Below are 27,714 nucleotides of genomic sequence, written 5' to 3' on the forward strand. Positions count from 1 at the left end.
GGAGTAATTCGAGGCGTAAAACGCCCGCATTACATCTGAAAACAGTGCGTGTGAACATACCCTTAGAAGAATATCGGTAAAACATTTTTTAGATAAAGCAATTCCAGAAATGTTTTATTCTACAGAATACATTGAATGCGCTATCATTTAGGATTATTCTTATATTACCTGTAGTCCAGTAGACGGCAGTTAATTTACACTAAAACTATTGAATTTTTTAGGTTTTTGATTTTGTATTCTATGACCTTCACTGAGAAGGTTCTATTTCGGTAACCAACTGCCTGTGATCTAGATAATTCTCTTATAAAATCCAAATAAGCAGATGGGAGAAAGGAGGGGAGGGCAGTATGGAGAAATCTTGTTATAATTCATGCAAACTGAGCAAACACAAAATAAAACGCTGATGTCATGATCTAGTTCTCTTGTACCATTGTCCCCATGCAGTAACGGCAGGTGTATAACGTGATATGCAACCAGCAGCATACAATTAAGCATTCTGTACTTGCAACCCATTTCCAGCCCAATGTTAGAAAAATAAAAATGAAAATAGCAATGTAGAGATTTATTCGGTTACCCCTATTCCATGCCAGCTGACAAAAGGCATTTTACAACAACCCAAAACACGTATCATTTTTTGCAAATCAACAAGCCAAACGCCACTTGAAATGCATGCACATTCATAACATGCCTTAGCAAACCAATGTTGCATTCGAAAAGTAGAAGACAGACATAATTTCAAGCATAATTAATGAGATTTCTTATTTAATAATTGTGTGGGAGACAAAAATTGTCCATAAAAAAGACAAAACCCCTTTAAAGTCGCATAAACTGATACGTATAATTGTAAACAACCATGTGCTACTTTTATGGCAATGATAAAAACTGTCCGGTTTACCCCTGCCATTAAAATAAACAATGTTGGTTATTTGTACACTAAATGACCAAATCTTTGTGGACACCTGGACATCATATCCGTACATATTGGTTGAGATTCTTTAAAAAAAGCATTGGCATTAAACAGGTTGTCTCACAGCGAGAACCAGTGTCCGTGTGGCCTAATAAGGCACAGAGAATTAATGGAGGGGACTTTTGCTCTAGACCTCCCTCTTTGAGACAAAACAGGGAGCCACTCGGAGAGCCCTGTCATACCTGGAATAACTACATATTGCATGGACGGCCATTTATTTAAAATGCATGGAGAGATGCAACTTCCCCCGGAAATAACGGCTGATCGCTGGAGGTTAGAGTAACCGGTCTCACAGCGATGAGCGGAAGAAAACCTTTTATAATCTCCCCTTTGCCTCTACTCTTCTAGGAGGGTAAACCACTGGAATTTAGAACATGTCTTCAGAGATTTGTATTGCTTAGCATATGGATTGTCATACTGAAACAGGAAAGAGCCTTCCCTAGACCGTAAATTTATGAGGAATCGGGCCTCTAGAAAGTCACTGAATGTTGTACCGCCAATGTTGTACCAAGGCCATTATCTTTTCGGCACCAAAGTTTAAAGTTGGAATTACACATTTGAGTCAGACATTTTTCCTTTGTAACTCCCAGAGAGAATATGTTTCTACTGCTCTGGATTAGTAAAAGTATCTGCAACAAATCTGCCGCATGTGAATATACACTTAGTGAGCTTTTCTGCATTAAGGGCCTTTTACATGGGCCAACGAACGAGCGTTTATATGAACGCTTGTTTCCGATCATTGCCCTGATCGCTCGTTCATCAGCTCGTTTATGCAGCCAATAATATGGTCGCTAGTCGGCAGTACGTCTCCTTGTGTAAGCAGGGAAATGTGCTGCCGACATAATGAAAATGTATGGGGACAAATAAACGTAGTAACAAGCGCTTGTCCCTATACATAACCAATCATTGCTCCTCATGAAAGGAGAAAATGAGCGGCGCTCGTTTTCACTGCCCATATAAGGTCATGTTAAGGGAGCCTTACCCGTTCTACTGGTAATGTGTGTTTTGCATCTGTTAGCAATAGGTGTGACTGAAATAATAAATTAAGAGGTGCCCAAATAGTTTTGGCAATGTAGTGAATAAATACCTGAGGCATTAATGACATTATGTGGTATTTTAAGGGTACACTCATTTTCATCTTCATTAACTCTAGGTGTTCCTTGAACTGTTTAGGTCAACAGAAAGTTTCCTATGTTTCATTTACTTTCAGAATGCAACATAAATGACTGACCTTTAATTATATCATTTTAAGAATCAGCAATGTTCAACTATTTGAAACCAAAAGAACAGAAGTAGCGAAAACGGCCCATGCAATAACAGACACATGGCAGTCCTGCATATTTGAAACCGCTTTATTGGCCTCTTTTTTTAGCACTCCACATAAATAAATCATGCAATCACAAAGAAGAAAGCTTCAAATACACAGCAAGACTGGCCATAATGCAACTCCCTATGTTGCAATAACTTCTCCGCAATTACCAAACTTGCAGGAAGTTTCTTATGGAGAATCCCAAACTACACCCATAGGAAAGGACAAACAGATGTCAGATGAATGCCGATAAAACACTGCACACAGACAAGACAAACTGCAGAGATGGGCAAAAGTCCGCTCTTCGTGTGAACATCAAGCTGACGGCGGACAGTTTCAGTTTAGTAAAAGGGCTTATTAATGAGAAGATGGAAACACTTTAGATAGTCTTAAGAAAGGAATCGGATAAGGGAAATATTAATTTTTCGTCCATTTGTTCCAGAATTACTATGATTAGGGGATGAAGTGTGGCTAATATACCTTTTCTTTTAAAAAGGGGGAGAGAGATGCTTATGTGGTCTTATAGCAGCTCCCTTCTGAAGAGCCCCCCGCTCTTTTCCCCCAAAAGTATTTGACTATTGGATACTAGGGACTAACTATACCACTACTATTTTACCAAATATAAACGATAAACAATTGAATCACCAGGCAGACACTTGAACCAGAAAGTCATAAGAAACAGGACAGTATTCCATTCATCAGAGACGGGGCAAAATACCACTCAATGCCGAAATGTTATTAACAAGATGCCAATGTACCAATTAGTTATCGCAGACTGGATAGTACGCACGTAGGTGCATCAATTTGTTACCAAGAACGGGCCACACTAAATAACGTCACCAGTATTAGGTCCCCAGGGTTAACTCACAGTTAATGGTATTTCAAGTACTGGTTACAAGGAATTTGGCACACCAATGCATCTCCATGGAATGGGCAGTAGCACATTATAAACAACTTGGTACGTATACTTCTGGTATAGGCATGGCCTAGGCAAAGTATAAATGCAAAGTATGAGGGGGAGTCAAAAATTATTCTCACTCCGGCTGTATTAAATTTTCTGTTGGCCGGACTTTCCGTATGACGTGTTACGTCTGTTTATTTGTGACTCCGGTGCGAGAAACAATGGCTGCCCCTTGTGATTTGCACGAAAGAAGAGCAGCGGGCAGTGATTAGTTTATTGTGGTCTGATGGTGTCTCTGGTGATGATATTTATTGAAGACTTTGTGCACAGTCTGGAGAAAGTGTTTTGTCGCGAAGAAGTGTGTATGAATGGATAGAGAAGATCAAGGAAGGTCACACAATTGTCAGCCATGATAAAGCAGCTGGACGCTGGTCCACGTCCATGACTGATGACTACAATGAGCTTCCATGTGAACTGATTCTATTGGATAGACGAGTATCAGTAGATTATGTCCCCTGAATGAAGCCCTACGAGGGCAAAGATTCACGTCTGATGAAGAGGTGAGAACAGCGATGTATTCGTGGCTCGCAGTTCAGCCTAAAACATTTTTTAATGTCGGAATACGAAATCTTGTTGACAGATGGACAAATTGTATTGAAAAGTGGGGAGATTGTCAAAAAATGATGTATTTTTTTTCTAAAAGTTTAATAAAATAAATTCTACAGCCAGAGTGCGGATAATTTTTGACTCACCCTGGTCTATACAAAGTGTGAAAAAGGATGGATATAAACTTTTAGTTTATTAATATTTTCTACTCTAAGGGCCTCATGTATGAAAACTAGAGCAGACAAAAACTGGAGATGTTGTTCAGCATGACCACTGCTTTCATTTTCAGACCTGCTTTAAAAAAAGCTGAATTCTTATTGGTTACTATGGGCATCATCAACAATTCCTATCTAACACTAGTTTTTAAATATTAGGCCCAATATGTTTTTAGTGAAAACAACCTTCCCTTAGGGCTTATTCACACGAACGTGGGGAAACTCGGACGTGAAAAACGGGCATTTTTCACATCTGAGTTTCACCGATGCGGGACCTGTTTTCACGGATCCCCATAGACTTGAGTCTATGGAAGGATCCGTTAAAATGGAAAAAAATAGGACATGTTCTATTTTTCGACGGACCCTTGACACGGTCCGTTGAAACAATGGCTGTGTGAACGGCCCCATTGAAATACATGCATCTGTTTGACGGCCATTGTTTTAACGGCCAACACACGGGCGTATTCAACATTTGTGTAAATAAGCCCGTAGACAGAAAGAAAGACATAATGAAGGGGGAATTGGGAATCCCACATGAACATATATTTTGTAGTTAGAAAAAGTTATGTCCTTAGGCCCCATGCATACGACCGTAATTACGAACCACAATACGGTTCACAATTACGGACCTGTCCGGTTTTATTGGCCGCGGACACCTTTCTGTACCGCTACGGATAGGTCTCCATGCCGTAGAACTGTGCCGGGAATTATGGAGCATGTCCTACTTTTCGTTTTTACGGGCCGTGCTCCCATACTTTGTATGGGAGCACCGCACAAATATGCGGCCCGCGGCATTTCATTCATTGTCTGTGGATTTCATTTGCATTGTTTTTGTAATATATTTTTGTCAATTTCTATTGAATGGCAGTTGGAAATATTCCAAATGGTGTGAAAAATACCTAAACATAAAAAAAAAAGTTTAATCAATTCTGATTTCTAGTTGTTAAGAAAACAAGCCTTTAAAATCTGCTATATTAAAATCGGTTTGGGGCCACTCCCTCAATTTCTGGACAAGTTTTGATTTTATAAATTAAATTCTAAGCATATATTTTCTTTTCTTAACCCCTCAAGAACGCAGTGATTTTTTTCATCTCCACTTTTTTATTTTTCAGTCGACTTTTCCTTCGGTTTGTTTTTTGCGAGAGGAGTTGTATTTTTACGGGCACCCTTTTAAAATACATATAATGTATTGTATAACATTTAGTGTTTTTTATTTGTAAGGGTGTAGAAAAAAACAGCAATTCCAACATTGTTTTTTCTTTGGGCTTTCACCATGCGTATAGAGTAAATGACACGATAACTTTATTTTGTCGGTCAGTACAATTATGGCAAAATCAAATTTATATATTTTTTTAGATAAACTACTTTTGCACAATAAAAACTATATTTTATATATATTTATAATAAATATAATTACATTTTTTTGTGTCACCGCTTTCCAAGACATAGAACATTTTTATTTTTCGATCGACGCAACTTTATAAGGGCTTTATTTTTTGCCGGGACAATTTGTAGTTTTCATTTGTTCAAATGTGGGGCACATACAACTTTTTGATCCCTTTTAATTCCATTATTTATGAGGCGAGATGAAGAAAAATACAGCAATTATGGCGTTCACCATGTGGGACAAATAACTTTAATATGACAGTTTTTTTTTTGTACAGATGCAGCCATACTAATTTTGTACAGTTTAATTCGTTTTTTTTAAATTCCCAAAATAAAGCATTTTTTCAGTGGACAAAAGACGACGTTTTTTTGTTACTTCAGATTTTTTCAAACTTAAAAATATATATATTTTTTTACAATATTTACTAATCACACAAGGGGACTTGAACATGCGGTTGTATGATCGCATGCATAATACACTGCATTACTTAGGTTGTATTTTACTGACAGGATGCCTATTTGGCCCTGTCTCTGGCAGAGACTAACAGGCTCACACCAATGGCAGAAATGGGGGCCTTTGTTAGGCCCCAGCAGCCACAGCAACCCATTGGTATTCCGTCAAACACCCTAGATGTAAAGGTTACTATGGACCATGGCATCTAAAGGGACCAAACTGTGAGGATCGGAGTTTGCTCCAATCCTGGCAGTTGCAGAAGGGTGTCAGCTGTATGTTACAGCTGACACCCGCTGCTGATGGCTCAACTTTTAAAGCCGTGCCATCCCTGTGCCATACATTTTTACCGGTCAACCACCAGCAGTGGAAATGTACGCTGCAGTTCGGGAACAAGTTAACATTTAGGAATTTGACATGTTTATTTACAAAAGTATATAAGATCCCAAGGCTTGCTCTACAACAGGCACCTGAACATAAGAAACCTCAGTCAGAAAATGACCTATCTTCTATGGGCGAGTGTTGTGGGCATGTTCTGTGACACGTGTGGACATCATTGTCCAGGGAGGAGAAGTAAGAGCTGAGCGTGTACACGTCAATAGTGTGATCTTGTGTTATCTGCCTACCGCTTTATAACAGAGATGGTACCTACTGTATCATGTGTAATTCTGCCTCTGATTATAAAAAGATGGCTGCTAACAGGTCACCTCTATTGTGAAGGTACAGGGGCCAGTGTGGAAATTGCAATATTTCAGGATAATTTTTTTTGTAAAAATAGTACAATGGAAAAAAAAACAACTATTTTTCCTATAAGATGCTACAAGTTAATATTATAAATATTGTTATGTAATTGGTTTACCATTGGTAATGTATTCGCTTCAACTTTGTGAAAATCTCAAATAAAGAGTTAATTACAAAAGAACAAATAGTCTTAACATAAAAAGTTGGTTTAAACAATAGGTAATTTTTTTATGTTTAATTACCTTTAAGAATTTATGGAGATATTTAACATCTTTAATTCGATACTTGAAATTTGAGCGTTGAGTGGTAACAGTCTTAGGCCCTATGCCCACGGACACCTTCCAGTATATTTACGGAAAGGTGTCCGGGCCGTAGAAAGCACCTGTAAAAAATAGGACATGTCCTATTATTTTTTATTTTACGGACCGTGCTCTTTTATAATGAGAGCACGGCCTGCAAATGCGGATGACTATCCGTGGCCGTCCATGCCCGTAATCACCATAGCGGCCATGTGCAGGGGGCCTTAGAACCATCTTGTTTTCTACATTACCTAGGTTTAGAATACTTGTGTATTTCTTATGCTATACGTTACTTTGCTCAGGGAAAAGATACTGTATTTAAGTCCCTACCAAACGAAAGGAGATTAGGGCAGGAAGTTTAAAAAAAATAAAAATAAAAAAGTTCAACTTAATCTATCTTTTTACCACGAATAAACAAGATATGTTATTGTTTGCAGGAACAAAACATACGTAATAACTTGATATGCTGCCTTCATAACTAACAGGACAAGATTCATTTCTAGCGAAGACAAGTGGAGTGTTATTGTCGGAGGGTGCTTCACGACGGTTAAACGGGTTGTCTGGGATTAGAAAAAGGTATATATATATATATAAAAATGTCCCCAGAAATAGCACTACCCTTGTTCATGGGCCGTGCCTGGTATTGCAGATCATGCCCATTTAATTCATTGGGGATTAGCTACAATTCCAGACACTGGCCATGGACAAGAATGGCAGTATTTTTATTTATTTTTTTAATTTATTAAAAAGCAGACACTTTTTTTCAATCCTGGAAACCCCTTTAAGAGTTTATCTGTGATATATTGAAAATGAACAGATTGTGATATACAAATGGCACTTTTCACTAAAGACTGAGACACTGGGGACAGATGGGGAAGCAGCATGAGACACATAAACAATGACAAAGACATACACACATAGGCCACGAGACAAACAGTGCCACCTGGGGGAGACAAAGACCTGAAAATGATCATTTCAATGATTCCCTGACAACAGAAGCTTTTAACCCCCTAGATGCCAGTACACATTTTTTTAAATCTAGTCTGCTGGCAGTGAAGGGATTAACCAGATTCCCGCAAAGAAGTTAAAGCGACAGTGGGAGGTTAGAAGTACATGAAAGCTTGATAGCAGAAGAGAGCACACTTTAGTTTAGTCATATTTGTCTTATCTTGATGGATGTACATATGTATCTTTGTAAAATACATATATACGTGCAGTATTTATATACAGACACATACAGATACAGGTGCATGTGTAATGTTTGCATACATATGTTTAGGGATATATGTACGTTATCCATGCACTTTTAAAGGTATATACATATACACACAGAATGCATCTGAGAGATTATTACGTAGGAAAGTTATATACAAATTATATATATACAAATTACATTTCAGTTACATGCAATAAGTCTATAACTAGTAGGTCCAAAACCTGCAAGAAGAACGGAGTACTGATTGTATCATCTCTCACATCCATAGGTGTATACAAAAATATATATCCAAATTCTAAATATATATACATATGTAGTCATATATATGTTTGGTATATATGCGCATATCTATATGTACATATGTATGCATGTATGTATTTGTATACAGATGAGAAAATAGGAGACAGCCAGGGTTTTTGTGTATGTTTTCTTCGAAGGGAGCTCCTGATTATGAGTCCAGAGGTGAGGAGGAGAGGTTAGGGTGAAGTTTGGTGAAGGAGGGTTAGGCACAGTTAATGTTGAAAGCCATACCGCTTTCTGCTTCTGCAAACAACAAGAAAAAATATAGATTTCCAATCAAATATATTGATAAGAAATTCATGGACACCAAGACATCCCCCTCCCCCAATCAAAATATATAAAGTAAAAAATAACTTAATTAAAACAAACAACTCAAATAGACACAAATTCTATAAACAAAATCTTTGTGCAGAAACTACTAGTTCATACCTTTCCACCATGTCCCCCTTATTTACTAGATGGGGCTAATAAAGTATTTGTTTAACAATTTAAGAAAATGTACCTTACATTATCCCGTAAATTCACTTGCATATTCTCTATACTATAAAACCATTAAAGGGTATGCCCACCTTCACCACTTTTTTTTTTTTTAATTACTCCATTGTCTCCTGAATATAAAATTAAGCAACTATTAAAAATAGTTTTCTTTAAAATTGTCCTACTATTTTGTTTCTTCATTTTCAATGCAAACCTATTTACATACCTCCCAACCGTCCCGATTCCGGCGGGACACTCCCGGTTTCTCACCGCTGTCCCGGCCGGTCTGCAAAATGTCCCACTCGGCGCTGCATCAAAACAGTTGATCGCTGCTGACTGCAGCAGTGATCAGAAGAAGGCAGGAGTCTTGCGGCAATGTTCTCACTGGGATCGATGCCGGCCCAGGAGTGGACCAGTCCTGTCACCTGACCTGTCATCTGACCTCACCGGTCAGGTGACTGGACTGGTCCACCCCCGATCTGGCATAGACACCAGTGAGAACGCCGCTGCAAGACTCCTGCCTTCCTCTGACGGTGAGTGAAAGCAGAGCGGAGAGTGGCAGCAGTAGGGCCGGCTACCTCTACCACTCTCCGTACAAAGTATAAGGGGCTGTGTGTTGCGCTACCTACAGGGAGCTGTGTGTGGAGCTATCTATAGGGGGCTGTATCTGGCGCTATGTACAGGGGGGCTGTGTCTCGAGCTATCTACAGGGGGTTGTGTGTGGAGCTATCTACAGGGAGGGCTGTCTGGAGCAATCTACAGGGGGGCTGTATCTGGCGCTATGTACAGGGGGGCTGTGTGTGTGGCTATCTACAGGGGGGCTGTGTGTGGAGCTATCTACAGGGGGGCTGTGTGTGGAGCGATCTACGGGGGGCTGTGTGTGGAGCTATCTACAGGGGGGCTGTGTCTGGAGCAATCTACAGGGGGGCTGTGTGTGGAGCTATCTACAGGGGGCTGTGTGTGGAGCTATCTACAGGGGGGGCTGTGTCTGGAGCTATCTACAGGGGGCTGTTTCTGGGGTGATCTACAGGGGGCTGTTTCTGGGGTGATCTACAGGGGGCTGTTTGTGGAGCTATCTAGAGGGGGCTGTATCTGGCGCTATGTACAGGGGGGCTGTGTCTGGAGCTATCTACAGGGGGCTGTGTCTGGGGTGATCTACAGGGGGCTGTGTGTGGAGCTATCTACAGGGGGCTGTATCTGGCGCTATGTACAGGGGGGCTGTGTCTGGAGCTATCTACAGGGGGCTGTATCTGGAGCTATCTACAGGGGGGCTGTATCTGGAGCTATCTACAGGGGGGGCTGTATCTGGAGCTATCTACAGGGGGGCTGTATCTGGAGCTATCTACAGGGGGGCTGTATCTGGAGCAATCTACAGGGGGGCTGTGTCTGACGCTATCTACAGGGGGCTGTGTGTGGCACTATGTACAGGGGGCTGTATCTGGCGCTATGTACAGGGAGGCTGAGTGCGGAGCTATCTACAGGGGGCTGTGTGTGGCACTATCTACAGGGGGGCTGTGTGTGGCGCTATCTACAAAAGGGGGGCTGTGTGTGGAGCTATGTACAGGGGGGCTGTGTGTGGCACTATGTACAGGGGGGCTGTATCTGGAGCTATCTACAGGGAAGCTGTGTGTGGCACTATCTACAGGGGGGCTGTGTGTGGGACTATGTACAGGGGGGCTGTGTGTGGCACTATCTACAGGGGGCTGTATCTGGAGCTATATACGGGGGGCTGTATCTGGAGCTATATACGGGGGGCTGTATCTGGAGCTATCTACAGGGGGGCTGTATCTGGAGCTATCTACAGGGGGGCTGTATCTGGAGCTATCTACAGGGGGGCTGTATCTGGAGCTATCTACAGGGGGGCTGTGTCTGACGCTATCTACAGGGGGCTGTGTGTGGCACTATGTACAGGGGGGCTGTATCTGGCGCTATGTACAGGGAGGCTGAGTGTGGAGCTATCTACAGGGGGCTGTGTGTGGCACTATCTACAGGGGGCTGTGTGTGACGCTATCTACAAAAGGGGGGCTGTGTGTGGAGCTATGTACAGGGGGGCTGTGTGTGGCACTATTTACAGGGGGCTGTGTGTGGCACTATGTACAGGGGGGCTGTATCTGGAGCTATCTACAGGGGAGCTGTGTGTGGCACTATCTACAGGGGGGCTGTGTGTGGAACTATGTACAGGGGGGCTGTGTGTGGCACTATCTACAGGGGGCTGTATCTGGAGCTATCTACAGGGGGGCTGTATCTGGAGCTATCTACAGGGGGGCTGTATCTGGAGCTATCTACAGGGGGGCTGTATCTGGAGCTATCTACAGGGGGGCTGTATCTGGAGCGATCTACAGGGGGGCTGTATCTGGAGCGATCTACAGGGGGGCTGTGTCTGACGCTATCTACAGGGGGCTGTGAGTGGCACTATGTACAGGGGGGCTGTATCTGGCGCTATGTACAGGGAGGCTGAGTGTGGAGCTATCTACAGGGGGCTGTGTGTGGCACTATCTACAGGGGGCTGTGTGTGGCGCTATCTACAAAAGGGGGGCTGTGTGTGGAGCTATGTACAGGGGGGCTGTGTGTGGCACTATTTACAGGGGGGCTGTGTGTGGCACTATGTACAGGGGGGCTGTATCTGGAGCTATCTACTGGGGAGCTGTGTGTGGCATGATCTACAGGGGGGCTGTGTGTGGAACTATGTACAGGGGGGCTGTGTGTGGCACTATTTACAGGGGGGCTCTGGTGGAAGATTTTTCCATTGACCGGTAGCAGAGTTACACAACTGGAAAAAAAAATCCCCATCATGTACCTCTGCTACCTGTCAATTGAAAAGTCATCCACCACAGGGTCTCCTTCTTGACTTTTATTGTTCTCAGCCTTTTGGTTTGTCCTGCAGCTGCTGCCGCTGTGATGAGCAAGTGTTATACCCAAGATAGGAAAAGTAACATAAAGACAATATAACCGGATCCATAATATCTGTGATATCCAGACAGTCTAGAGATCCGCAGTGAGAATGTGCGCATGTTATTTGCAGAAGGATCTGGCCGTGATTTGATGTGTTTATGCCGGATATTGGGCGTGGTTAGGGGTGTGGCTTAAAATGTCCCTCTTTTCCGAATTCAAAAGTTGGGAGGTATGCTATTTATGACCATAACAACAGACGACAAACACTGGACAATCAGATCTTGAAGTCTTACTGAAGGTAAATGAGCAAGAAGTAGGAAACAGATGAAAGGGAATTTGACTGCAGGATCAGACTACACAAGATTTATTTGTAGTCTGTTACCATGGAGATACATAGGTGTGCATAGGAGCTTTTATCATAAAATGGTAGGAATTTTTTTTAAGACGACTATTTGATGCTTGATTTTCAGATGCAAAGGAGGAATAAAGAAAAATGTGATTGCAAATATATATATATATATATATATATATATATATATATATATATGTATAGATATCTATATGCCCTTTAAAAAAATAGCTTTTTGTATGTAAGCAGCAGAAACCCTGTCTTCAACATTGGTCATTTGCTTTTAAGTCATTTCTGTTCACGACCTAGCAATGTATAATTTTTTGCTTTCTTCAGTAAGACTACATAGTCTTTTTTATCTCAAAAATATTTTCACTTATTTTTGGGAATTACTTCAGAGTCCAGAATAAAGTGATAAATCCAACTGCTTCTTAAAAAGACAGTTATTAGCTAAATTTCCTAGATTTACCATATTAATGGTTTACATATATTTGACTTTTTCGGGGAGTAGCTGTGGAGAGGTATGTGAGTATAGTACATGGTTTTTGAAAAAGCAGAAAAAAACAGCTGTGTCAGGTTCAGACAAATAAATGAATAATAGTAATAAACATAAAATAGAGGTAAGAAATTAACAAAGGGTCAAAACATAAGGGTGGGGACGAGTTAGTTATAACAAAACAGCAAATCAATTATTAGAATTGGTAGATTGGCTTTATGTGAATATGGTTAAGTAGTGACGCTAGCTGAGGACTTCTAATGCAACTAGTAATGTCACATGATGAAAATCGTGGTATTTTACTAGCGATAAGAACTTAATGGCAGAACCTCATATTCAGGGGCCAAGAATAAAAAACATGTCCATTGCAACAAGTTCGATTTTAGTTTTTTCGCTTGCAAACTGTAGAAAAAAAAGGACTACATGAATCTGATTAGATGCTTTGGACAATCCCATTTTCCATTGTACCCGTTTTGATAAAAATACTCAATCTTTCTAACTCATTGTGTTACTTTTTTTTACTGTCTCTACTGCCTGTATAGTACAATAATGTCGAATATAATGCTTTAAGGAAAAACATACATTTATATGTATAGAAATATATATACATTTTGACTCTAATGTGCATCGTTATATACCTTGGACAAAATCAGACGTCAATAATCGTAATGAGTCTTAATTCCCTTTATGCAGTGGTTTACATATTGCACCATCATCTAATTGAACATAGCTGCTTTTTTTCAGATACAGCGCCACACGTGTCCATGGGTTGTGTCAGGTATTGCAGTGCAGCTCCATTGAAGTGCATGGGGCTGAGCTGCATTACCACATGTAACCTGTGGACAGGTATGGCACAGAAATTGGAACAATAAGTAAAGGAAATGACAATGTTCCTAAGTTACATCATCAAAAATACATTTATATCAGACTTTTCAGTGTTTCTTAAAAATAAGAACTCTATTGCAGCATTACAATATTACACTGTAGACAGAATCTATATTGTGTACATCCATTTACAATAAAAAAAACGGAAAAATGCAGAAAGTTCAGTTTTTCAGAAAGTAAAAGTAGAACTCCAAGAACTGATTTACCTGCTCTCTCCTTTTTCCGATTTGTATTCGATGGCAATCATCAGCAACTTCAATTTCACAAAGCACAACCTGTAATGTCCAAGAAGATAGCAGAGAGTTTTGGAAAAATACTGAAAAGTTGACAGATGTTAATCATTACCTCGATATGCCTGTCTGTCATTGTCCCTGCATTATTTCCAGCATTTTCTTCACATACTTTTTCTGGGAGCTTCACTTCCCAGTTTATGTAACGTCAGTTTTCTCCTATGAGACAGATCGTGTTCGTACTTACTCACAAACCACAGGGAAGGAGAGCCCTACAAAGGCATTGGATAGATATTCTGTGTACATCTCGTTCGACACTCCTTCCAGGTAGTACTTTTGCCACGTGTCCTCTTCAATCTGTAAAACATAAAATAAGTCAATAAGACATATAAAAAATACTTTCAGGTAAAAAAAATAATACCCACAATTCACTACACTAAGGCCTAATTCACACGACTGTGGTGATTTTGCTGTCCGCAAAACGACGGATCCGCTGCGGTCCATTTGTCTGCAAAAACCTTCCGTATTGCCTCCATGCATCATCTGTATTTACCGATGTTTAAAAAAAAAACTAAATTGGGATCATCATTGTCTACCATGAATTTCGATATATTACATGTCTATTTTATCTTAATTGGGTCAGGGCTAGCGTCCCATCCCCCCCCCCCCCCCGATTCGGTCACATGATGCGCAAATACGGATAGTAAAATGACATGTCCTAAATTTTTGAAGCCCGGACTCGAGGCCCTCCCATGGATCCGTAAACAAAACGGTCGTGTGCATGGGACCATATAAATAAATGGGTCTGTGTGCTATCCGTAAAATTGTGGAAAGCCTGGGAGAAAATACCTGGGTCGTGTGCATTAGGCCTACTAGAATAAAGTGAGGTGCATTTGTCCGTAAGACATTTCCCGCAATTGTGTTTCAATTAATTTTTTATTAAAGACATGAGAAATATACATTATATTAAAGTGTAGCTAAACGTTCGGCAAACTTTTGACATGTCATAGTGACATGTCAGAAGTTTGGATTGGTGGGGGTCCGAGCACTGAGACCCCCACGAATCGCTAGAACGAAGCAGCTGAAACCCTTGTGGGAGCGCTCAGCTCCTTTGTGTCTTTTTATGGAAATCAATGTATCGGAGTACGGGCTCATAGACTTTCTATTGAGTCCGTACACAGATACGTTTATTTCCGGAAAAAGCCGAACAGAAACGAAGTAGCTGAGTGCTCACACGAGGGTTTCAGCTGCTTCGTTCTAGCGATTGGTGGGGGTCTCAGTGCTCGGACCCCCACCAATCCAAACTTCTGACATGTCACTATGACATGTCAGAAGTTTGACGAACATTTAGCTCCACTTTAACCATAATTTACATGTCCTGAGTCACAAATACAAAGCAGGATAAACAATATAGAAGGACAAGTAATAATTTCATATGTTTTAGTATACAATACCAACATAAAGTAAAACAGTTAACCTAAACAAATGGCAGGTGAGGAAACCACTATAAGATACAATCTATGACAGTAGGATATAACATAAAAGGGTTAGAATAAAGTGAGGTGAAAAGAATAAAGTGAGGGTTAGAATAAAGTGAGGTGCATTTGTTTTGACGGAATCAATAGCGCAGTCGACTGCGCTATTGATTCTGTCAAATTAACGGAAACCTTATGGAACGGAGACAAACAGAAACCATTAGCAGCCTAAGCATTACCATTGAAATCAATGGTGATGCAAACAAGAGCTATGGTTTCCGTTTGCCTTTCCGTTGATGGGTTTCTGCGACGGAAAGGTCTGACAGAATATATCAATAGAACTCCGACGGTGATGTGAACACACTCTAACACTTTTAGGTTTGTTCGATATGTATCCAAAAATATCTTAAATGAGGATGGGGAGCGAGAACCAGATAACACATGCTGAGGATTAGGCCTCATTTACACGAACGTGATATACGTCCGTGCGACTCGCGTGCTTTTCACGCGGGTCGCACGGACCTATACAAGTCTATGGGGGCATGCAGACAGTCCGTGAGTTTTGCTCAGCGTGAGTGCGCTGAAAAAACTCACGACATGTTCTAAAATTCTGCGTTTTTCGCGTATCACGCACCCATTGAAGTCAATGGGTGCGTGAAAACCACGAAGGTCGCACGGAAGCACTTCCGTGCGAACTGCGTGATTCGCGCAAGAGCTGTCAAACTGAATGTAAACAGAAAAGCACCACGTGCTTTTCTGTTTACAAACATCCGAACGGAGTATCTTAGAGATGAGCGAACCGAACTTCACCGGGTTCGGCCGAACTCGTTTTGACCGAACCCGGCAGGAGACAGTCACTGTCCAGGGTGCTGAAAGAGTTAAACTGGTTCAGCACCCTGGACAGTGACTTCCGATCCCAATATACGTGAACGTGTAAAAAAAAAAAAAGTTCTGACTTACCGATAACTCCCGGGTTCTTCCTCCAGTCTGACCTCCCGGGATGACAATTCAGTCCAAGTGACTGCTGCAGCCAATCACAAGCCAAGCACAGGCTGCAGCGGTCACATGGACTGCGCCGTCATCCAGGGAGGTGGGGCCAGATCTCAAGAGAGGCGCGTCACCAAGACAACGGCCGGGAAGTTCTCGGTAAGTACGAACCTCTTTTTTTTTAAACAGGTTACTCGATATGGTGATCGGAATTCACTGTCGAGGGTGCTGAAAGAGTTACTGCCGATCAGTTAACTCTTTCAGCACCCTGGACAGTGACTGACGTCGACTAGCCTCATCTCTATGATGGCGGCTGCGCGAAAATCACGCAGCTGCGCATCATACACTGATGACACATGGAGCTGTCAAGTGCCTTTTGCGCACGCCAAACGCTGCGTTTTTTGGCGTTCGCAAAACGCACACGCTCGTGTAAATGAGGCCTTAGATTGTATAAAAAGTGTTGGATTTGCAAGTACTTGTAAAAATGATTCTGAGACACCATATTTTTGCGGCAATTATAGAAATGAATAGAGGCCAGTCTTTTCAACATATCAGTTATATTAACTGGTTCAGGACTAGGAACTGTTTAGCTATTCTTAGCACGCATTAGTTAAACTGCTATAACTTATTTATTTGTTGGGCTAGTGACGTGATCACTGCAGGTTTCTTTGCTTTTTATTTTTATACAGAACTTTTTGCTTTTTTTAGCCTTATAGTTTGAAAATAAAAAATGGCAAAAATATACTTTTTTTTACATTTTAATAATTTTTTCCCGGTAATATTGTGTTACCCTAAAATAGACTTTTTATTTGTGATTATCATTGTCTACCATCAATTTCGATATATTACATGTCTATTTTATCTTAATTGGGTCAGTGCTAGCGTTACGTCCATTATTTTTTTTTATTATTATTATTATTATGGCCTGTCAAAAGGTAAGAAAAGACCTTTGGGAGACTTTAATATTTTTTTTATTTTTTTTTTACACTAAACTTTTCCACTGTAACTGACACTGCACAGTAGCTTGGGCAGCAAGCTTAAACCGGCGCCGTATATATACAGTGGGCTGTCCTCAACTGGTTAAGCTCAACCAACGTAAACCAAGAAGATAAATCAAGGTTTGGGACTAGAAGGGTACGTTATCAGTCAATTAGCCAACACTGATAAATACTGTAATCTTTAACAGAAGTTTCCGTTTCCATCACCATTGATTTCAATGGTGACGGATCCGGTGGCAATGGTTTCCGTTTGTCTCAGTTGTGCAGGGGTTCCATCGTTTTGACGGAATCAATAGTGTAGTCAACTACACTATTGATTCCGTCAAAACGATGGAACCCTTGCACAACTGAGACAAACAGAAACCATTGGCACCGGATCCTTCACCAGTAAAATCAATGGTGATGGAAACCTTTGGTTTCCGTTTGTGTCAGTCAGGGTCCCGCTCCGACGGAAAGCTCATATGGAACGTCGGAACGGGACCCTAGCTCAGATGTGAACAAAGCCTTAGTTGTGGGCAAGAATTTCCTGGAAGGAAACCCCCAATACCACCCTATAAGGGATGAGTTAACCCCCTTCCCTCTGCAGCCATTTTTCGGATTTTATTTTTGCTTTTTTCTCCCTACCTTCCAAAAAGCCATCCCTTTTTAATTTTTCCATTTTATTAGCCGTATGGCTTGTTTTTTGCAGGACAAGTTGTCGTTTTTCACAACTCTGGGAAACGGTAAAAAAATTAATTGTGGGGTGGTATGGGAAAAAACTGTGATTTCTCCATTTTTGTTTTTACAGCATTCACCATGCAGAATAAACGACAAGTTAACTTTATTATGTGGGTTAATACAATTTCGGCGATATCAAATTTATATTGTTTTTTTTATGTTTTACTACTTTTGCAAGGAAAAAAGTAATTGTTAAAAATAGCATTTGTTTTGTGTCGCCATATTCTGAGAGCAACAACTTTTTCTTTTTCTGTTGAATAAACGATGTGAGGGCTTACTTTTTCAGGGCAGGCTGCAGCTTTTATTGGTACCTTCTTGGGGTGCATGTGACTTTTTGATCACTTTTTATTCCATTTTTTGTAGGAGACCAAAAAACAGCGATTCTGGCATTTAATTTTTTTTACGGCGTTCACCTTGCGGATTAATTAATGTCATATTGTAATTCCAAACTTTTACAGACGTGGCGATATTACCAGGGTATGATCTCAAATTAATATCTAAATAGGTTATAAATCCATTTACCCAGCCAAAAGGTACCAGTTGGGCTGGCTGCCTCCTCAATGACTTCTTGGCATTTGCCTTATAGTAGGACATTTTGCCTAAAGCTTCTAGTGCAGCTTTCCCATTAGTAAGAGAAGTGACGGGGGAAGTTACCACCAAGATCACATTATCTGCATATAGGGCAATTTGATGGTCAAAATTTCCATATATGCAGACTCTTTATAGCATATAAAGTTAGGCATTATCTTGCCTAACTAGAGATGCTAGTGGTACTATGATGATAAGTGTGTACATAGACATAAAGGTCTTATGCATCCAACCTACACAACCAAATTTAGTTAGGAACTTTGACAGAAATCGACAATGGACCCTGTCAAAGGCCTTTTCTGCATCAAGAGATAAAAATATCAAAGGCAAACAAAACATGTGGGATACATGAAGCAAATTAATTGTGATGTCATCCGTGGTTTGCCTGTTCTTGACAACCCCAACCTGATCTGCCTCTATCAAAGTAGATAAGATTGGGTCAAGTCTAGTAGCTAAAATTTTAGCAAATATCTTCAAATTACTATTTAATAGAGAAATCGGCCTGAAATTGACTGGAGATATTGGCGGCTTACCCAGTAATGGCAATACTACAATGGTGGCAGCCAGCATTTCTATGAGGAATGAGCCTTACCTCCCACAGCATTAAACAGAGTGGTAATAGGCCCAGTTACCAAGTCACGAAATGCCTTATAAAACTCATTTGGCATACCATCTGGACTTGGAGCTTAAGAAGATTTTAATGAGTTAAAGTGACCATCCAGTCTCAAAATAAAAAAAATTGAATGCTCCATTCCATATCTATAGGGCGAACTGAAACAGCTCCGTCTCCGTCGGCCCATAGGCATTGAATGAAGCGGCAGTGCACATGCGCGACCGAGTCTCCATTTTAAATCCACTCTCTCCGATCATGCAGTTAGGAGCTACAAGGGTTGGGACCCGTGTTCTGGTAATCATTGGGGGATCCAGTGGGGGGGCCCCCAGAAATCATACACATGTATCAGTCTTTACATTGACTTTTAAAGCACATTAAATAAACAGTGGCTAGATCCCTCATTTTGACTTTTTCTATGACTTTTCAATGGCTTTTGTTGTTTGATATCGCGCTGCAGCAAGTTATCAGAATCAAGATAAAGATGGCTACATCCCTACACTTATCACCTATCCTGTGCATAGGTGATAAATGTGCTTAGTTAAGGGAAGCTCCTTTATGGAAAGCTAAAAATTAAACGCGGGTTATAACGTCTCAGGGCTTTGGCAGACTATGTGGGCGGTCCAATACTTTTTTCATATCAGAAAAGTCAGGCATAAGGGCAGTAACCATGTCCGCCACATTAGTACACAGTTGCTCATTCGTTATTGCTTCAGAATTACCTCTAAAGACATATTCAGATGGGCATTGTTAAATCTCGTCTGAGTTGAGTCTGTGAAAAACTCAAGATTTTGCATCAGTTTGCAACAGTTCTTCTCCAATTGCCTATAGTTTGTCAGTTTTTTCAGTCCGAAATGGCATCAGTATTCCATCTGTTTTTCATGTCCGTGAATTTTTTTTTTAAGAATGTCCAAAATTGTCCCAACCAACTGAAAACACCCAGGTTGGTCACATGACCGCAGAAACAACACTTTCATTTGCCTATAGCATGGAGAGCCTTGGGAGATTTTTTTCATGCATATTTTTGGCTTCTAACAATATCTTATATTCAGGACCACACTGCTAAGCCTCTACTTCCCGGTTACACTTCTCAAGTGTCTCCAGACAACCATCCATGAAAATCGGAACAGATGGCATTCGTGTGGCGTCAGTTTCTCACGCAGTTCTTTAACTTCTATGGGCCATTCTTGAGAAACGGATCAAGATAGAGCATACTGCTATTTTTTCATCATGGACAGAATTGGTCCATTATAATGTGTCAGTGTTCAGTCCGGGTGCTGTTCGTTCTACACTTGGACAGCACTCGGACATAGAAATCGTTCGCCTGAATGAGCTATAAGCTTTACATTATTCCGGCATCACCGGTACTCAGAATCTTACAGTTTAAGGAGCTTGTCCTTCTAACTCATCATCAAGGCCGCTCACCTTATCTATCAGATCGTTATGCGAGCTAGAAGATTCAAATTAAGCATTCTTGATCTTCAAATAAAGCGCGGTCGCCAATACACTGTATATCCACTTGTAGATTAGTCAGCAAAAGCTGAAGGTCTTCCTGTAAAGACCTGCGAAGTGAGGATAGCTTGCGAGTCAAAGCATCCTCCTTGATCGGAGCTGGGGCAGAAGTAGATTGCCCGCTCCCGAGGATTCCTCACTGCCTGTTCTGCGCATTGGTAAAGAGGTCACCATTTAAATGGGAGGTTGCGAGCTTTGCTGACTGTTTGAGCTCTCCGAAGGCTGGAAAACCTCAGTCAGCTTCTTCAGCTCCTTCCCTTTAGTCATTCTCCTTATGTTTAGAGCAGGAGAGACTAAAATAAATTGCTTTTAGCCACTTTGTCCCAATACCTGAACGAAGCTCCACTAACTGACAAACCATACCCCCCCTTTTCTGCAATTATGCTTATAAAGTGTCCTCCCCTGACCTCATCTTCTGGCTGAGTCTGCAGCCTGCTCCTAGAGGTGCTCAGAGAGGGCGAGACCTGCTCTACATATACAGCCTGACTGGGTCATTTATCGCAATAACGCCATCTGGCCTGTTACCTTCCTCTTAGAGCCTTCTCTACAGCCTACCATGCCTCCCTGGCTTATAAATAGAGATATATCCACCAACACTGACCTGAAGTACAGGTAAGCCTTGATATTTCCACTTCTGCTCACTTACAATAAGACTTCCTAATACCTCTCAGTACCTACCCAAACTTCTACATCTACAGGGCCTCCGCAAAATGTGGGCCACAGTAGCGGCCTTCTTAGTTGGCTGCATGTGAGCCACTCCTCAAAAATACCTCCAAAAGGGACAGGGCTATTATAGTGTGCTACCACCTACTATTTAAACGGCCGCAGGTGCCATTGTATCTAGCCTATATGAGTTATTTTGCTCTGGACGCTCTTAACCCTGAATTTGCCTAATACTATTTCATGATGGACATTCGTTCTTAGTTCATGTACCGCTCATCCGTGTTCTCCAGCACATGGGCTTTTTGATTATTCATCATAGGTAAATAAAAAAAAAAGGGCTCCCAAAAATACATATCTGACACTCCTAAACAGAAGAAACACCAATCTGAGCATGATGAATACTTACATAAAAGGGAGGTGATACCCCCTCCAAGCTGCTCCAAAATGGCACTGGTGACTTTGAGAGATCAGGATACACATGAGGATTCTGCTGATGACAGATGTTATGAGCTCATCCAATAATATATCATGCTCTTTTCTGACCAAAGTTTGCGTAAAGCTTTGTCACCAGTTTTGAGAGAATTTGCAGATATAAAAGGTGACACCAAACATATTGGTCATCGCGTTGAGTCATGTTCAACACACTGCAGTGATGCAATCCAACCTCACCGCTCAGGTGGTTCACCTAAATAATACTTGATAGAGGACCAGGAAAATAGGAGCAGGTGAAAACACATCAGGATAAGAGGCTTGCCCGAATCAGTTGCAACAAAAGCCCCTTCTGTAGCTCATCAAATTTATGCTTCGCTCCTAGGCCAAACCAGATCGGACCAGGTGGTCCTCTAGAGAATACACAGAGCCATTCGACCAAAACCAAAGGTGTCCGATCCGCCAAGGGATGTCATCTGTGACCTATTGAGTTTCGTGGACACTGCTGAGATATTACAGAAGGCTAGAGAGTCTGGGAGGTGCTTTTTGAAAACACAAAACAACAACTTTACCAAGACATTGCGCCAATCACACTTGCTAAAAGGAGGGTTCTGAAGCCTTTGACAGATTTTCTTTGCAACAATCGAACTCCATTCAGATGGTTATACCCATTTGTCCTGTCTGTCACTAAGGATGGCTTTACAGTCACGGTCAGACACCCCAACGATCTCAAAGCTCTCTGGACCAACTTGGACATTGCTCCTTTGGACATTCCGTCATGGCTCCAGATCACCCGTGACATTCCGTGCCTGACTTCCCTTCTTCATCACAATGGCCACTCCGGTCCAGTGGCAAATCTCCTAAAACCAGGAAGTCCTCTTCTGACCCTCTGAACACCTGATTCTGTAGCTGCTGTTATTTGATATCTCTTTTGTCTTAGTAATGTCATAGATTGAGGGTCTTGGTCCCTTGCGAGATGGTGTCCATATGTAAGTCTTGCTTGATAGGTTTATTTTCCAATGATGTATATTTTTCATATTGTATTTTAAGATTGTTTGCTTCAATTACTTTTTTCTAGGCAGACCTCAGATGTTTGGACACTGAGCAGTCCTAGTTTGCCATTCACTTATGTCACTTATTGTCCAATTATCCTTAGTTTACTTTAACTTCTTCAAGAACATGGATGGTGGCCATGAGCCAGTGGCGCCCTAACCATATCTAATTTATACCCCTTCCCCCTCATTACTTGATTAGGATATCAACCAGTTCTCTGGTCGATGTCAATGTTAAGTGTATTTCCTGTTAGTGAGGCTCTTCGTTTTAGGAGCCCACATTCTTTAGTTGAATGCCTAAGCTCACTACTATTTGTTTTAGTGTTGGTGGTGAGTGTCGAGACCAGACCGCAACAATGTTATACGATTTCACTGACTATCTGTAATGGATTCCCCTCAAATTAGTTATTTCAATGTAAGGGGATTCAATGCACCACAGAAGCATAGCAAAATTTTTACTTTGCAAAGAAAGTCCCTATGTCCCACCTCTCCCCGTAAAACTGCTGCAGAAGCTGAAATTATCTTTATCCTCTCTGCACCTCAGGGACGTTTGGAAATGCTTACATGCGAACTTGAGAGATTACACTTTTTTCTCTGGTAGGCATCAAACTTATCACTGGACTATTTGATCCTTTCTGAGCGTATGTTACCAGCTGTACTGGATTCAGATATAGGTGTGATATTGGTCTCGGACCATGCGCCTGGTTCTAATTAAATCCGGCCTGACTGCCTTGCCAAGATGTCGTATACTTGGATTTTGAATTACACTCTGATTCAAGATTCTAAACTTTCTCAAAGTGTGCGCGACTTTCTTTTAGCGTTTTTCTCCATTAATAGCACTCAAGACGTCTGCATTAATTGCAGATTTTTATGCCCCAGTAATGAGCCCAGAAAGATCACCTAAGCATTACCTGAACAGCATCAGCTGAGCATCCAAGGACCATCTGAGAATCCTGTGCTGGATAAAGAGGGAATGATGGGGCCACTTCAAACTTCCCACCATTTTACTCCTAAGGGTAAGGCCACACGTATCCGTCATGGCCGTGATGTGTTTTAATGCAGATCAGTTTTGAAAACGGCGCCAATTTGCAGTATAACCACATGGCAGCGCGGCTTGCAGCCGTGTCTCATCCGCTAGGTGGCCGCTGTGTGTTGATTCGACTCAAGGTCCTAGTCACGAGGTGCGGTTAAATTGTGTTTTATTGTTTTGCGATTAGCAGCTTAATAGTCTGGATGGGATATGCACACCCTTCAGTATTTTCCCTTCAAGCTCAGTTACCATGATAGTTGTATTTTGTAAGTGAATAGGGTTTACTTACTGCGCATTGTATTGTATTTTGTTGTGGAGTTTCGTGTGGAAATACGCAAGCAAAATTCCATAACAAATACAAAATGGGTGAACCCGGCCTGATTGTAGATTCACATGAGCATAGTTAGTTGTTAAATACAAAGGCATCGCACACAAAAATCTGTAAACTGCGCAGTGGGCAACATTGACAACTGTATGGCCATGAGACATTTATGTGATGCATAGGCCGAGCGTACACTGCAGTTGTAGTGTGAATAGAACTATAAATACACAGATTTGTGCGTGCTAATGTGATTAATAATATGATTCTATTTACTAATGTGTTAACATAAATTGGTGTGTGTTCTCAAAAAGCATTTTGTCCTACATTTTAACTATGGGCCTCATTTCTCAAAAGTGGCTAAGATTAAAACTGGCCTTGTTGTCTATAGCAACTAATCACATTGCAGCCTTCCTTTTTCCAAAGCAGTCTAAAAAACTAAAGCTGCTCTATAATAAATGAGGCCCTAATAGAACAATTCCTTTATCCCAGATTCAACATCGGGCTCTTCTTCTTAAATTCTGAAAAGGGAAGGGTTAGGCAATGTCTTCCTTCTTTCTGTTATTAGGAGGGGTGTACTATTTAACCTTGTAGCTGTGCTCAGGATGTAGGGAGAGGACCAACAGGTTAGATGTGTAACAGTAGAAGGAGTCACTACTCTAAAGACTTTTCTGACTAGGTCTTGTTTTAATGAAATTAGGCTTTAAAACAAGTCCAGGATTGCGGCTCTAGCCACGTTCTAGCCTGATCTAGAGCAGGTGGAAGTGGTAGCTGCAAATATTATACTTTCATCTCTCACTTCCGACTGTTTGAACAACAGGAAGGGGGTTCAGCAAGGGATGTCTTCACAGTGTGTATGGTGCGGATGAGAAGGATCTGGTTATCCCTCTCCCTTCTCCTGTCACTATAGATGTCAGTCGACGCCAGGGGAAAAGGTAACAGGAAGCATATTTGCTCTCCGATTGTCATACATTGGGAGTCTTTTTATTTTTGTCCACGACCCAGATCTTTAACCCCTCAGATGTCGCGGTCAATGCTGACTGTGGCACCTAAGTGGTTTTACATAAGAAAATCATTTTGTATAAGAAGTATTTATTATATAAATCATAATTTCGTATGTCCATAATCGATCGTACTGACCTGTACAATAAAGTTATCACATTATTTATACGGCATGGTGAACGCCTTAAAAATAACTCCAAAAACAATCTATTATGGAATTGCTTTTTTTTTTTCAATTTCCCAGTAAAAAACATATAAGAGTTGTTCAATACATTATGTACCCCAAAATGGTTCCTATAAAAACTACAACTCGTCCCCTAAAACACAGGGTTTCATACAGCTGAATTAAAGAAAAAAGAAAAAAAGTTATGACCACTGGAAAACAAACTTGTAATTTTTTTTTCTAAAACTAAGGGGTTAAAATATACTTAAGGAACCTGAGTTATGTACCAACTATATTTACTTGAAACAAATTCAAAATCTACAGTAAAAAAAAGTACAATTTTCAGGAGCGTTTCTCTAATTTTACTGTGATTGTAAGGGGCTAATTGGGGTGTAACACATTTTCCTTAGTGCACAATATAATGAATAATGAAAATTTATTTTTGTACACTAATGGGAGAACAGTTATGAACCCTTACCTTTATAAAAGAACGCATAGAGAAAAGGTTTGCAAGCATGGTGGACAGACCCTGTGCTAAGCAACTCTGAGCTATGAAACCCAGCTTCAGCTCAGCCAGACATATGGCATCATCTCCTTCTTTCCAATTCCAGCTAGGGATGTTTAACAGATGAGCCTGGGGAAACAATAATGCAATAGTTAGATAAGAATGCAAAAATAAAATGAGGATACAGGTCCTCCCTACCTTTGTATGGGTCATAACTTCATGTGGGCAGTTTTAGTCATGAAAACAAACCTTCTTAAAAAAAAAAGCCGGCTTCTCTCACCTCTGGTTATCAGCTGTTATTGCCAGGGTAAGCCTCGGCCAGCCACATATTTTCTCTGCAGTGGTCGAAATTTAGTATTACATGGCGGCCATTCACATGAATGGCCTCCCATGCAATGCATAGACGCGCCGTGTCAGCCAGAGCTGCTCCCTTTTCTGGCAAATAGAGGAGGTCCCAAGCAGGGGGCCTCCACTATGATGTCCATATGCCCTAATTGGGCATATCGACAGGGGTCGTATTGATTGGAACACCCCTTGATATTTGAATAGTTATAGCTCTCTTTCAAAAAGTTTTCTCACACAAAGAGGATTTTTTTCTGATCTACATTTAGGCTGGATTCACACGAGCATGTACGAACATGCTCGTGTGAATCCAGCTTTATCCACTTTCACATGGGCGTATTTTGTCAGTATTTTGCATCAATATTTGTAAGCCAAAAGAGTGGTACATAAACAGAAAAGAGTACATTGGAAAGATTTGTACCTCTTCTGTGTTTTGGACCCACTCCTGGTTTTGGCTTACAAATACTGATACAGAATATGCAAAATATGCCCATGTGAAAGTAGCCAGTTTCAGACATGCACATTTCTGCGCCCATATTATGGCTGCAAATTCCGGCATGACCACTGGTCTAGTGACCAGAGCTAAAGGCATCATAGGAATCTATGATACTATTAATTCAGGTCATCAGACCCGCAGATGGGTGAGGATTTGCAGCCCTAAGACGGGTGCAGAGATGTTTTTGCATTACGCTCGTGTTAAACTAGTGCAACTTTCCAATTTTTTTCATTCAGCTATTTTGTCACACAAGATCACACTCAAAGTTTTAATGCAATTTTTTTTTTTTTTTTATCAAAACGCAGGAGTGGTCACAAAAGAAAGGAGATGCATGGAGTCTTTTCTTTTATACCTTTCCTTACCTTTGGATCCACTTCTGGCTTTGGCTCAAAAAACTGAGCCAAAAAACTGCATAAAAACTCTGTGTGTGATACTGGACTTCAAGTGGTCCAAATATTGCAAGAAGGTTTATAGAGTAAATATACAGAACTATAGATTGGGTTATAATTAACAACACAAATTATGGATTCACAAGAAAATATATCTGAATACAAGTATATCATTCAACCCTAGAAAGTGCTTAGCAGTTTCATTGAGGAATAAATAAAAATTTAACAACACCCTTCTATTTATATCCTTTCATGTTAAATCCTATCAAAGGTACTTAGGAAAGGCTTACTATCAGCGGTGGAAGGAATGTGGTTCATATGGGAAATAAATATATGTAGTAAGAATATTGGTGACGCGTGAGCCCTATTAAGCGATCACAAAAGAAACAGAGAAAACATTTTTTAACCCATTAGTGACCACCCATAGGTGTATTTTACGTCGGTCACCAATGGACTTTATTCTGATTAAGTAGCCTTTTTACGGCACTGCATCAGAATATAACAGCACCGCCGGGAGGAGTAAAAGCTCCCTGCTCTCCGCTACCAAAATCAGTATTGATCCTGCCCGTTTAAACCCTTAGATGCGGCGGTCAATAGCGACCGCCGCATCTAAGTAGTTTTAGTGGGAGGGGGCTTCCTCTTTTTTCCCATTACAAGATGCTTTATTATGAAAAAGCAAAAAAAATTAAAAAAGTTACACATATTTGGTATTGCTGC

The 27,714-nt window shown here is 40.9% G+C and overlaps 1 protein-coding gene across 16 annotated transcripts in view; it reads right to left on the reverse strand.

Moving 5' to 3' along the window:
- Nucleotides 1-27,714, reverse strand: part of KCNMA1 (potassium calcium-activated channel subfamily M alpha 1) — a 437,859-nt gene that overhangs the window by 116,049 nt on the left and 294,096 nt on the right. For 10 of the 16 annotated variants that reach the window (XM_075841780.1, XM_075841792.1, XM_075841785.1 and 7 more), the window contains exons 14-17: nucleotides 25,744-25,899; nucleotides 13,968-14,077; nucleotides 13,697-13,765; nucleotides 8,623-8,634 (exon numbers count right to left, since the gene is read on the reverse strand). In XM_075841780.1, the coding sequence (XP_075697895.1) occupies nucleotides 8,623-8,634; nucleotides 13,697-13,765; nucleotides 13,968-14,077; nucleotides 25,744-25,899 (347 nt within the window). The remainder of the gene's footprint in view (nucleotides 1-8,622; nucleotides 8,635-13,696; nucleotides 13,766-13,967; nucleotides 14,078-25,743; nucleotides 25,900-27,714) is intronic. The other 6 variants (XM_075841793.1, XM_075841786.1, XM_075841791.1 and 3 more) reach the window with 1 other exon arrangement.

This window comes from Rhinoderma darwinii, chromosome 11, assembly GCF_050947455.1.
Source record: "Rhinoderma darwinii isolate aRhiDar2 chromosome 11, aRhiDar2.hap1, whole genome shotgun sequence".
Lineage (NCBI taxonomy): Eukaryota > Metazoa > Chordata > Amphibia > Anura > Rhinodermatidae > Rhinoderma > Rhinoderma darwinii.